This window comes from Phaethon lepturus, unplaced genomic scaffold (assembly GCF_000687285.1).
Source record: "Phaethon lepturus isolate BGI_N335 unplaced genomic scaffold, ASM68728v1 scaffold27144, whole genome shotgun sequence".
Classification (NCBI taxonomy): domain Eukaryota; kingdom Metazoa; phylum Chordata; class Aves; order Phaethontiformes; family Phaethontidae; genus Phaethon; species Phaethon lepturus.
Genome location: NW_010537555.1, coordinates 98,278 through 112,454, shown reverse-complemented (window position 1 = coordinate 112,454; position 14,177 = coordinate 98,278). Strand labels below are relative to the sequence as shown.

Genomic DNA, 14,177 nt, shown 5'->3' with positions numbered 1-14,177 from the left:
TTATTCTCATTACAGACCCTCACATGACAGATTTTCAAAGCTACAGGTTTTTTTCCCCTTACTTAAATGTAAATGTTGCGGTCACCATCACAGTTGTGAGGCAACACAGGCCACAGTCTTATTCAGACCTTGATGATAAAATTGCGCATTGCTTTTTCCGCCTGACCCAGCACACACATCCACTCCCGAAGTCTGGCAGATACAGGAGGATAGATGTTGGCTTTTTGGCATTAATTCAATCCTCATTGTAGGAAGATAGTGTCAACAGACTGTTGGAGGCATCTAGAGGAACTGTCAACATACAGAATTATTCACTCTAATGCTGTTCACTGCTTAGTTGTTGTCAAAGTCGTATGCATCACATTTTTCACTTGCTAAAATAATAACTATTTTCTGGACTGGGATTCTTTTTCTATGCTGGTTCTGATCTCTTCTGCCTGGAACTCCATCAATGCAGAGCAAGTAGGGCAGCTCAGGCACTAGGGGCAGAGGGGTGCCTCCCACCAGAACTTTACCCAGGGGCAACTTGATAAAGTCTTTCTGAGTTATTTTCCTTTTCTGCTAAGCACGAATGCTGGTGGAGGTGAACAAGTACAGCGCACACATACTGACACCTAAACATACAGAAGAAGGGTCCTGCCCTGGCCTTCTGGGCTTCCCACCAGATAAAACCATTATAGCAGACACTTGGGTTATGGTTCTGAGAAAGAGATAGCTGAGACATAAATAGGCGCAAGGCTCAGAACGAGCTGCAAAAATAAAGTGCATGCTGCTGCTGCAATTATCTAGGTAACTAGAATTATCAGGGTCTACTAATGTTCCATGATATTAGTCGCAGCCTAAGTGTAGGGTTAGGCAGGGGCACCTCCTACACTAGGGTCAGGGTGTTCCCTCCCCACAAGAACTTTATAACCCTCTGACTACTCCTGAGTGTTACTTCCGTCCTGTGCTATTCACAGCTGGTGCCTGTGCTCCCACCCAGCCCAGTGCCACAGCACGCTGGAGCAGGAAGCACAGGCCGGAGGAGGACGCTCGCACCAGGAGAGGCAGTATGTTGCACCCACACAGCAGCCTCCAGTGGGGAGCCACCAAGCTGCCAGTGAAAGCAAGACTTTACAGTATCACTGTGTTTGGCATATTCCTAAATAGTCACAAGCACAGTTACAGTTGGTGCCTGAAGTTTCAAACACAACAGATCAAATGTAGAATTAACCTACTTAATTTTAGACGAGTATGTTGCAGATGCCTGTCCTACTTGTGGGCAGATCAGTAGGATGACTCCCTTATACCCATTATTGTTTGAAAAGCTCTCAAGAATTTTGAGCTGGAAGGGCAAACCTAGAGTATTTTAATTGCTAGAGAAGAAAAGAGTAGACATGAGAGCACAAGTTGAGCCTTGAGGAGCTCTCTCCTATCCTGATGGACCATGTCTGCTTCTAACACCATTCGGGGAGGCAGGGGTTCAGAGACATTGCCAGGGTCCCACTTCCCACATGTTCTCTTTGGAGTCTCTGTTGTTCTGGGAAGCACACTTACGAGCAAGTCAATTTTGTCCTTTAGATAGCCTTGAGAAAGAGTAATTTTGCCTCAAAATTTCTTTCACCATTAGAGACAGAACAGCACTTTGGACCTAAGTAACCCCACCTACATCAAAATCACACCCTTGACAATCATCTGTGAGACCACTGATGTAAACAAAAAAGGCCTTTTGAAGAAGGTATCGTTAACTTATAGCCTTAACCCTATGTGTCTGCAGAGAAAGCTGTCAAACTTTACCAGCGTACATAAAGGCCTAATTTCGGGAACAGCTGTACTAGCACTCCAAACTGTTCATTCCTGCCCTAAGTTAGTACACCAAGAGCCCAGTTTGCTTAGCTCTGTAGTCAGCATTACCTTTTTCCAGGCCTAGTGTCACTGAAATCACAGCTAAGAAGTAAGTTAGGATGTGCCATGCATGAAGACTGGCAGTCTGTTGGAGATAGGCTACAACAGGTTAAGATTCATCTCCAGCTGTCACTGCTCTTGGGTCACATGTAGCTGAATGAACACAAACAGTTTAGCCTAAAGATAATGCTTTAACTCCCACCCTCAAATAAACTACTCCTCCTAAAGTATAGCAGTATTAAACATGAACTACACAAAAGAAAAACAATTAACTCTATGCTAACTATCGTGATAGGACACTAAATCAATGAGGTATAGCTCTGCCTAGTTGATCTCTTTAATGAGTTCCCTGAAGAAAGAACCAAGGTTTTTAAGTTAAAAAAGGAAGATTATACTAGAGTAACATCCAGAATACCTAATTTTACATAGAGGAAATTCATATTGATGATGCCAAAACAAGATGTAAAAAAGATTTTTTTTATTCAACTCTCCTCATGCTCAATGTGTCATTAAAGCTGGAAACTATCCCCCAGACTTGAGTTTAGGTAATTGAGTAACTTCCTGGGTTGCAGTAAACTGTACCCGTGCCTGACAGACCCTTCTATCACATTTAAAGCCTGGCTCCCTGCTCTTTCAGCCATCTTCACTCTCTGCTTGTCTCCAGGCTGCCATCCATACACTGGGACCCTAACTTCTGCCTCAAATACCCTCTTTGCTACCTAGGCAAGGCTCTGCTGTTCAAGAAAAGGCTAATTTTTCCTCCTTTTAGAAGAGTCCTAGCACTCCACTCAAATTATTTAAAGAAATACTGCATAAAATCAGAAAAAAACAACTTGCCTTTTACACTGCCACGGCACGGGTAAAGACGTAGGAGAGACTTGCCCACTGCAACTGGAATGCTGATGTCAAAAAAAAAATGGTTTGATGCAAAAGGGACAGCAAGCACATCAGAGGCTAAATTTTAAATTTTTCATGTAAGTCTGAGAGATTGCATATTTGGTTTGTTTTCATATTACATTCAGGAGATCAGCACTGAACTTAAACAGCTTTTATATTTCACTTGAACAGCTGAAGGTAGAAATAAAAACTAACCTAACTTTTCATAATGGATGCTATAAACAAGGCTATAAAAGTCAGAAAAGAGTTACTCTGGACTTGAAATATTAATAATAGGATCTATTAACCTCAAAGAAAAGAATTCTCTCCCTGTGCCTGAGACTCCTCCATGATATAGCTCTGTGAAAGATAAGGAGGTGCAAGCATGATACTTGCTATGTAACCACAGGATGAGTACCAGTGTAAGTGATGAAAAGACCACGGCTGAAAGAGTCACTTGCCTCGTCACCTGGAGGATTCTCAGATTCCAAGAGAATTGCAGAACAGTTTCCAGACCAGAACTGAAAATTGTCGTATATGAAAGTGTAAATCCTTCATAGCAGTAGCAGATTTTCCTATTATTGCTAACAGAGTGAATTACAATTCTTTTTGTTCTTGATTTTTTGCTTTGCCCTCTAAATATACTCCTCCTGCTCCCCACCAGTTCTTAAGGTGCCCCACAGTCATGATGACTGACTTTTTGCTGTGAGCAAATCAGAATTGATGTGCTAAGAAAAGGGAATGTTCTTTCTTCTGGTTCATTTAGTTGTCTGAGTTAAGATTGTTTTTCAAATAATTTGACTTTGATAAATGGATACTGTGGAGTCAGAACTATAAAATGGTTTAGTAAAGACAGAAAAAATCAGTCTTGTCCTTTCCGAAGGAAGAGGTTAGAGCTTGTGTTCCTATTCTGCCAGTGCTTTGATGAAAAGGGAAGGAAATAGTCTGAGCAAACCAGAGCTCGAAACTCATCGTATCCTCTTAACAAGGACATCCCTGAATGGCTTATGACACCAAAGTCACCACATATTTTTACTGGAGTACATCACAGATGGTTGTAAAGCAGTTTACTAATGCTTTGAGAATGTAAAGGTTTAGACTATTCTCACTGGCCAAAATGTATTATTCTAAGTAGACCCCGTTAACAGTTTCACTGAAACTATTTATAGACAAATTATTTGTTTGATAGCTCCACTTTGTCTTGAAATACATGGATTTTGAAAATTAATGTTTTGAACAGAATAGATTGGTTTTATATGTTGAATAATTTCAATTCGACAGACTGAAATAGAGTGCTGAATCCTATTAACAAAGTGACTTCCCACACCATTCATTTAAAATAGTTTGAGGTGATCAAAACAAACTTATCAAAAGATAGGCTTTGCCGAAAGCAGTATCTTGAAATCTTATTACATATAAGCATTAAAAGTTCACCTTTTTGCCTGACACATGGTAATTTGTCAGAATCTTCAGCACACTATCTTAGCTAAATCTTGACATTTTCATGAGGTAGAAAATTTGTTTCTACTTTTGACGAGCTCCAATTCTCACACTATTAAAATTGCAATAACATAATCTTGCAGGTAAGTATTGACAGCAGCAATAGGTAAAATTTCAGTAGTTTAAATCAGGTGTTTAACCAAAAAGGATTAAAAAAAAAAAAATCTTATCCTGACTGGTTAAGCCATTAAATTATTCAAGGCAAAGCTAAAAATGTCTGAAAAAATTTGCAACTTTCCATTTGTTTAACAGCTTAAATACTAAATATAGTCTGTGGTCTAAATTTATTGTGAGCCTGTATGAGAAATTTTACCTTAACCTCACTCCTAACAATTTGAGATAAAAAGACAAAGATGCAAAGGAGACAAGATTATTCTTATTGTATTCAAGTGCCTTGGAGGCAGATGAAACCCACAGATGCAGCACTGTGGCAAAACTGGCATAGATTTTGTTTATACGGTGCATGTTCCAGTTCTCAAAACTTGGCACCTGCATTATGATTAACATGAGATTCAGGTGAGGGCTGACAGGAGTGGATTCCCACCGATAATGAGAGTTTTAGGGAAATAAAACCCAACCCTAAAGGTTGTTATTAGAGAGTGATAAAAAAACAATGAAAGAAGTTAAGAGGCAGAAGTAATATAAATAATGCACAAAAATATTTACATAGACCTATGCAGAAGAACCTAGAAATGCACATGAAGTAAGGGATTATAATAAAATTTCTTTAGCATGGCTACTGACATACGCTGATTTTTCAGAAGGCAATACTCAATGATTACTCACAGTCTTTATGGCATTTGCTCATGTCTGGAAAGAACTGAATTTACTCCATTCACAAATTACATCTACATTTGTTAACTCTGGAACTTTGATTTTAAAATACTACACCAAAACTACATAGGAAAAAAAAAAAACAAAACAGGTCATACTAAAAGAAAATCCATGTAAATCAAATTGGCATCTATCAACTATTCATGCCAGTAAACTACCAGCTAAACCGAAGTTCTGGTTTCTGAAGACTTTGATAGGTATTTCACTATGTATTTTTAGCTAAAAAAGGAGTAACATTCCCTCAGAATATTAACACCTTAGAGTAAAAATAAATGTATTCTGTTATATATTTAACATCAATGAAAAATTCCAATACACCTAAAGCTCATCCTATAAAGATGGAAGCCTACACATGCAAATACCAGTTAGACAAGCATCAGCCTATACTTTTACAAATATATGGGATTAGTGTCATGCTGATTAGCTAGCTATCATAATACCTACCTCAGTGATCAATATTCAAAACTTATCAAATCTTGTTTTTAGGATTAGTGTGGCTTTATTCTCCATGTTGTCATCAAAACAAAGATTGGATCTTTACCCCAAGCTGTTCATAACCCAACCCAAGATTTCCTTCTAACACTATTTATACTGAACAGCTCTGCCATGCATAAGATGTCCGAATTTTGCAGATAACATATCGTAAATGAGCAGAGATCAAACTGGCAAACAAGGTAATAATGGAGAAAGTGAGCCAACATTAAAGAGGGGAGAAGAAGCACAATCTATGTTAAAGCATTTTTTCCTAATTATACAGTTTGCTTCCCTTTGTCTTAAATGAAAACAAGACACAGCGCATAAATAGCAAATCAACACGGAAGCGTAATGGAGACAACTTTACGAGAGCAGATGAGCAGAAAAAGAGGACCGCCTCAGGTGTAAGGCAGAGAACAGAAAAAGAAACAGTGGCATAAGGACCAGAAAAAAGAATGAGAAGAGCGGGATTATAAAGGATAGAAAACAGGAAAAACTAATATTTAAGCAAAGGCCCATACAAATATGGCTCTGGGGTTATGACTTTTGGTTTTATTTTACTCTCACTTTTACATTTGGTCTATAACAGAGTGAATTGATTAAATTAGTAGAATTACTGTGATACACAACCAATGTGAAGAGCACAGGATCCAGCCAGGAGCTGTGAAAAAAATCTGAGGCAGAGACTGAAAGAAGATAGCTGGAGTTTTTTACGTTAATACTTAGTTTGCTTAAAGCTGGAGAACAAGGGAACCAAAAGATGTGAAGACAAAAGGTAAAGAAGACAATCTCTCACACTGAATACACAGACTGTATTCAGATGATGGAAAGGCAAAGCCTGTTAATGTCCCATCCCTTTTATACCTGGACTTGATTCATTATTCACTCTGGATTTACTTCTGATTTTATACCATCAACCTTTTAGTAATTTATTTCCTATGAAATCAGTGAGACAGGTAAGATTCTTTTTGGTCTGAATTCATAATTCCACTGTCTACTATTTGCTGTCCTATTACCTTGCCAACAAGCACCAACTGTCAGCTGCATGGCTATGTGCGAAGGGTGGATGGGCCAATCATTGGTCACAAGGTAGGGTTCATATGTTGTTCCATCCATGTATAATGTTACAACAGGAAACTCGACATTGACAACGTAGTAATGCCATTCTTTATCACAAATCTGAAAGATAGAATGCAAGAGAAAAATATTAATTAGCATTTATTTTCAGGTGACTATTTTTTACATCCCATACAGTTTTAAAATTGTACTGTTTTCAAATTCCACTCAGAGAAAAAAATAACATTATTGCAATATATACATCACTAAAATTAATGAAAGTTAAAACAATGTTGATAAATACTCGTGGTATACTTGCAGGATATATTTGATAAATAGAGGCATCTTAAAAGACTGTGAAAAGAAGACATGGTTAAAATAGAAAAATCAGACAATTTGGTATTTGCTCTGTATTTTCACATTTGCTAATACATAATATTAGTTACTTAATGTCTATATCGACTTTTGAGAATACAGACCCGTATGTAAGACATGCATACTTGGGATGTATCAGCATAGTGACTGGGGATCCCAATTAACTTCAAATTACAAAAATATATAGCACTTCTTCACTAGATTGATGAGTTCTTAGCAATGATTTGATTCGATTGTCATTATTAACTTATTGCATTAGTACTTAGAAAGTCCTATGCAATGCATCAGGACCTCCGTAGTGCTCGAAGGTCCTCTGTTGTGCTCTGTATAAACACAGAGGGACAAGAAGTCTGTGTCTACTTGATTTGGGCAGGAGACTAAAATCTTCATGCTCTATCTTTTGGCCTTGAGTTTTTTCTCAGATAGTCAGCAAAATGAGGAGCTGTATGTTTTCACTGATATACATCAGCTTTGAAAAGCAACAGCCACAGTCACAACATACTTTCTAGGTGACAATATCGGTGTCAAATCTCATATGAATTTCTGAGCTGGACAACCCAGGGATTACTGCAAGATGGTCAAATTCAGTTTTAGTTCAGAAATGTACACCTAGATGAATCAGTGCCTCCGAAGACAGAAGTCCAGTGTGTAAATACCAATGCATGCCCAATTCTTTCTTCCTCTGTTGTATCTTTCAGATTTAAAAGTTCAAAGGAATAAATCACAGCAAATTGGTAGGATGGGTGGGATGTTTTTAAAAAGAAAGCAATAGTTACAATCATGCTACTTTCAATTCTGTAGAGATACTTGTTCTGATGTATTAAAAAATGGAAGCACTTGAATGCAGATATCCTTGCTGCTTCGTAGAGGCAAGCAGAAAAGTGATGTTTAAACATAACACTTTGTCCTTGGCCAGGTTAACTGCTATCTGCTGCAATATCCACCCTTTGAAAGCAAAAGCTAATGTTTTGTTCCAGAAGACATTTCAACAAGAACTTAATCACTTCTATTTCAAACGGAAACATTTTTTACTGCAGACATCGTAGCTCCACAGCAAGAGATAAATGCAGCAAGGGGCTGCTAGAGCCTGCCTGTTGTAAGCAGTAGACAGCACCATTTTTCTGAAGGTTAAATGAACTGAAACCCAAATTGAAAGTAAATAAATTGGAAGACTGAAAACTTTATTGAACAAACAGCAATCACAAATAGTATTATGCAGTTCACCCTTTCAAGGAAAACCAGCTAGCCACGTTTCCTAACCCGATCATTAAAATGCGATGCATCACAGCCACGTGTCAGACATTTCATATAAGACAAAATTAACGATGTGTCTGATTTTGAGAGACCTTGCATGACAAAAACTACAGGTGTTAATACTTGACACTTTTCAGAGAACCTTTCCAGAGTATTTCTGTTTTGCAACCCTAAGCTGCATCACTTCACCACTCGGAATGCCTCAAAGTGCTATTAAAGGAGTAAGCAATCCTCCTCATATTTAACCACAGCAGGAGCACTTTAATATAGCAAACCCAAACATTTTGGGACATCATATACACAAAGAGCACGAGAATGTGTAGCTAGTCCGATTACTCTATTGACTGACCAATAGGGAATTTACATTTTTCAAGGAAAATGCTTTCTGGAAACACAAGATTACATAAATTCCACAATTCAAAACTCCAGCAACGGGGCTCCAGTGCTTCCAAGAACAATGCGGATGTCCACACTAGACAAAGTACTTATTAACCTGTATTTTTTCTGATACATTCTGGAACATAAGATAGTGCAAGTGCAGACAGCTTGGTGAAGTTCTCAAACCGTCACTTGCATGCTTTTCCTTAAATTTCAACATATAAACACAAGTTTTATTTTAAAGAGAATTCAGGCTCTTAAAGTCTCAGCTTGGTGCATCCTGAGATTTCAAAAGCACTCAAGTTGTTCCGCTGCTTAATTGTCATACGATCTCAGTACAGCTTAGGTACACAGACACATGCATGTTCTACCAAAAGATCTTTAAGTATCTGTATTGGGTCCCAGTATAAAACCAAATATTCTACAGGGAAGCAATAAAATTATTTTAAAACTCTGGAAGACATCCCAGCCACTCAGCAGCAGGTAGTATTTCATGCCTGGCCATTTCACAGGCAACAAAACAATGAAATAAAAAATTGTGGAGTGTAATTTGTTATGCTGTCATTTCAGACGCCTTCTTCGCCCTCTTAACATAGGAAGTCCATTTTTCCCCTGCAGGCATTCCACAGTGGCAATGGAATGTAATATGATTACAGCGAAGCCATGAAAATAAAATTATAAAATACACTAGTTTGGCAAACAGAGACATTTTAATCATCTCAAGTAAGAACTTTATTTTTTAAAATCTAATTTATAAAGCTATCCTAGTGAGATAAAATTACAGATGAGTAAGCTTGGATTTCAAAGATTGCTCAATGGCTAGGTTGGTCTAATCACTCTATCTTGTCAGTCTGCCTCTAAAATGTATTAATCAAATCACAGTGAATTAATAAGCTTGAAGTTTTAGTGTTGATTATGAGCCATTGCATTGGAATATGCTTTTATGAAATAGATGAAAACAGACTCAATATAAATCTTATGAAGTAAGCTTCCCAAGACATTAAGCCTCTTAGCATCTTTTGATGAAGAATGTCAGAGATTTTTCTGGTTTATATTGGAATGCTTAGGAATGGCCTGAAACCAATGTACTTTGGTCTGAGAAAGCACACGGTGCTTAGAAACAGACTTCGTTGGTCTGCAAAATGTCTCTTTTTATGGCCTTGTACATAAGGGCTAGGCATGCACACATAAGAAAAAGCACTTTACAGCTTACAGCTTTTTTAGCCTCCCTCAGGTCAGCTGGGGAGGCATACAAGATGGATCATTCACCTGTTTGGCTAGATACACAAAGAGAACTAGTACTTCGAGAAGTGTTCCAGTGCCTCAGTTCAATACTGAGGTGCCATGCGTATTCGCAACCCTCTGACTAGCTTCCCGAAAGTCCCGTAAGTAATGTTCAGCAGACCACTGAGTTTGACCGTGCAAACAGCTCTGCACATCCCGTCAGTGCTCCTCAGTGCATACTTTAGAGCCAAGACAGCACATATTACTTCCATCTTTCCGGTTTGTGTGACTTCGCTGAGGAAGCGTTCTCAGAATACACTCAAACATCTACCAAAAAGCAGTAAAAAACCAGAAGAAAAGGCAGGCAAGAGAAGCTCTCTACTTACTGTAAATAGCACTACTTAGAGCAGATACAAAACCCAAACTCCTTCTTTCTACCTAAGTGCTCTGAACTGTTATTGTCTACAGGCTGTTTGAAGAAAGCACCTTAATCCAGCTCTAAAAAATAGGGCATGTCACTCTCTCCACTACAAAGGAGAGAGTGACATGTGTAGTGTCTTAACATGCCCTGAACCTCTCAACATCCCTCCCTTAGTCAGCATTCATTAGACCCCATCTAAAATACTGTGCCTAGTTTTGGACCCCTGAATACAAGAAATACTTTGATAAACTGGAGTGAATTCAGTGGAGGACCAAACAAAATGGCCAGCTCTTGCCATATGAGGAGAGGCTGAGGGAACTGGGCTTGTTTAGCCTGGAGTGGGGCAGAATTAGGGGGATGGTAACAGCAGCCTTCCAGTGCCTAGGGAGAAGTTACCAGGAAGACAGAGACAGGCTCATCAAAGTGGTGCATGCTGTGACAAAGAGACAGTGGACATAAATTGACACAAGACTGGATAAAGTAAGCCTTCATTTCACCATGTGGACAGTTGAGCAGTAGAGCAGGCTGCCCAAAGAGGTTGTGATGGCTCCATCCTTCAAGGTTTTTCAAGACCTGTCTGCATAAAGACCTGAACAACCTGGTCCAAGCTCATAGCTGCCCCTGCTTTTAGGAGGAGGTTGGCCCAGAGACCTCCGGAGGTCTTTTGTCAGCTAAATTACGATTCTGATTCCATAAACACCGTTGTACTGAAGGTGACAGAAGGGAAGCAGTGTCACTCTGATGTGGCATTCTTCTGAAAGATGTTCAAATCCTCTTAGCCACAGGAATTACAATTCAGATTTGCTATCTTAAAGGTGATTGCTGTAACCACAAGGCAATGAAGTACAGCAGCAACACTACCACCGTCTTCCTCTGGCCATATTTTGAAAAAGAAAGACCAACCCCTCCAAAGTTCTTGAAAGGTGCATAAGATGTCGCCATGCTCTGATGCATGATTACTTTCTTACATAGACAACTCCTACCATGGCATATTTGGGGGAGGTTATACGGACATTATTTATGCACATTCCACTATGTTTTGAAAAACTGGATGTCATTTGTCATTGATGCTGGCAACATGGATGTTTATGACTCGGATCCTCTTTAAAGGATGACAAATTAACTTTTTAAAGTGCTTTAACTCTGCACTCCTTTCACATAAAGATTAGAAGATACTCTATACACCAGCTGTGATGAGAAGTAAAAGTATACAGAGTCTGGGGAATAAAACCCGCATTCATGTCAGAACCACAGCTACTGGCTACTCCAATGGACTGCAGAAAGTGCACATATTCTAGTACAGAGGTGTTTGTAACTACATAACATGAAGACAAGTCCTTTTCCAAATGCGCTTCATGCTATTGGAAAAGCTATACCTTGATGGAGGCAGAACAAACTCTGGCTAAGCATGGCCTCTTTGAAAACTTGCTTTGCCCTACAGACATTGCCGCTTCCTTTGTTGTAATCTTGCTTACCCAGTGCCAGCTTCACAATACTTCTGTTAAATTACTGACTACTGATGTGAACTGGGATGCTTACAAGAATAAGACCAGAACTGCTCTGTAAAACAGATTCTTAAAATTCTCTTTTAGAAATAAACCACCTCAGAACCTAAATTCTCTGTGGAAAAAAAAAAAATCCCAAATTATTGCTTTTCATCAGTCATGATATTTCATTGTAGACATACTTCAGACATAAAAGAGAAAATAAAATTTAAAAAACTCAAACAACAAGGTGAACGTAAAAACTGTAACAATATCATGTGAAAATGCTAAAACGCTTTCAATCGAACTGGAGTGCTCTTTTCCATCTTTTCTTTCATTGTGATTTGGCTAGTATCAGCAGAGTGGTAACTTTGAGCTAAGCCAAGTTTTCTTTTGTGAAATGATTTTTCATTTCAAGTATTTGCAAGCAGCAATAGAGGAATTTATCCTCTAGATAATGCCCTCATTCTTATATCCCTCTGATATGCAGCCCTTCCATTTGTCTTTCAGATATTTTTTTTTTCAGTACCTCTTTTTTTCCCCTTGCTATGAGTTTCAGCATTTTATCTTTTCACATGCATTTAATCTATTACAGCACCTTAAATATTAATTGATATGAAAACAATAAATTCAATACTACTGGAGCTTTTTTTAATCCTTGTCCTTTCACCCCCTTTCTGTTTTGTTTTTGTTAAAATATCACAGAATCACAGAATTACTAAGGTTCGAAAGGATCTTCAAGATCATCAAGTCCAACCATTAACCCAGCGCCACCATGTTCCCTAAACCATGTCCTGAAGCTCCACATCCACACGGTTTTTGAACACTTCCAGAGATGGCGAGCTATGTTGCTAACAAACCGGTCAGCTGATTGGGTCACATTCTTTCACACACTCTCAGGCAAATTAAGCTTAATTCCAGTTTTATTAACTGATTCAAATGTAAGTAGCTGCACATGAAAGGAAATTATCTAGTATATTCTGAAAAAAACCCCAAAACCCTAGGTCAGAATGTCGGCTGTGTTGTGGTGGTGCTCGTGCCCAAAGGTCAAATGCCAAAGGAAATGCTGATGGGGCTAGTGCATCTCCTCAGAGGGAGACTCTCTGTGTACTTGGGCTGAAGAAGAGATTGACTACTGACAGCAGGTTATGTGCTAAAAACTTGAAAATGCAGTGGTTTATTAAGAAGAGTGTAGTAGCCACTGCAAATAGCTGGGCTGGTGAGGCCAATCTGACCAACACTTCCATCTCTGTCAAAAGACTAGATGTGTTTTAAATCTGCAAACACAGAGCTTATTAAAGAATAAAAGATACAAACAAAAATCGCAAAGGTGTTCAAATCTCATCCTCTCTTTTTCTTTTAATGGAAAAATTCTAAGTGTGATTTCCATTAACCATTAAGATGGAAAGAATTCACTTTACAACTGAATTCTTATCAACAGAGGTAACTTAAATTGAAAAAAGAATGTGCACTTGATTTGTTCAACCTAACCTCACAGAATATAAATCACCCTGTCTTAACTGATGCGCGTCTGCTGGAATGTCACTCCAAGATATACTGCCCTTTACAGAACTGTAACTGTTTATAAGACCATGGAGCACTTTAGTAGCAGTCTTTTCTTCACTGCAGTTGAATTCTGTGTCCTCTCAATAGATCTATTTTCTGCCGTTTGGTAGTACTTCAGTAAGTAAAACATTTAGGCTACTCTATAATCAACATGATAGTGGAGAAGGCTCTTATATTCTTTTATAGTAAAATGGGATCGTTAATGAAGGAAGAACCACATTCACTTAGGGATTACAGTACCCAAGCAGTTAGAACACTAATGCTTACCTCTGCTTGCAAGGAGGTCAGAAGTACACTCGGGATTACAAATTGCATGTTTTTATAAAGGTGCGTAATAGAAAATTAGTCATGCTTAGTGTGTCACCGTTTCTGTACAAAAATGGTTGTGCCCGTCTAGAAAAATGCAAAGTCTACAGAAGGCGAAGAAGGTACTGTTTCCACTAATAAAGAGTTGCAGTGCATCATATCTTCATTAAGAGGTTGAATTATTACAATGCTTATTAATTAATAGTTAATATTATTAATAATTGTTATGATTTTATTAACAGCAACACATTATCTTTGGATGTACATTTACCATATTTATTAATCTGCAAGTCTTTTGGCAAGCAAAACATTTACCTCAAATCCTTTGCATGCTCCTGCACAGAATATGTACGGGAACGGTTCCCTTGTTTGCATGCACGTCTCGATAGAGCTGATGGAGGTCATCATTGTGAAAACTTTGTAAACATGCAGAGACAACTCAGGCTCTGCATTTTTATCTCACTTCACTAAAGAGGACAACAAATGCAGGGAATCTCCCTTTGATCTTATGCTTAAAGGCATTAGCATTATCCACTCAGTTACAG

The 14,177-nt window shown here is 38.4% G+C and overlaps 1 protein-coding gene across 1 annotated transcript in view; it reads right to left on the bottom strand.

Moving 5' to 3' along the window:
* Positions 1 to 14,177, bottom strand: part of CLSTN2 (calsyntenin 2) — a gene marked incomplete at its 5' end in the record, with an annotated part of 84,240 nt that overhangs the window by 18,135 nt on the left and 51,928 nt on the right. Inside the window, one exon of the mRNA XM_010286522.1 lies at positions 6,585 to 6,747. Within this exon, the coding sequence (XP_010284824.1) occupies positions 6,585 to 6,747 (163 nt within the window). The remainder of the gene's footprint in view (positions 1 to 6,584; positions 6,748 to 14,177) is intronic.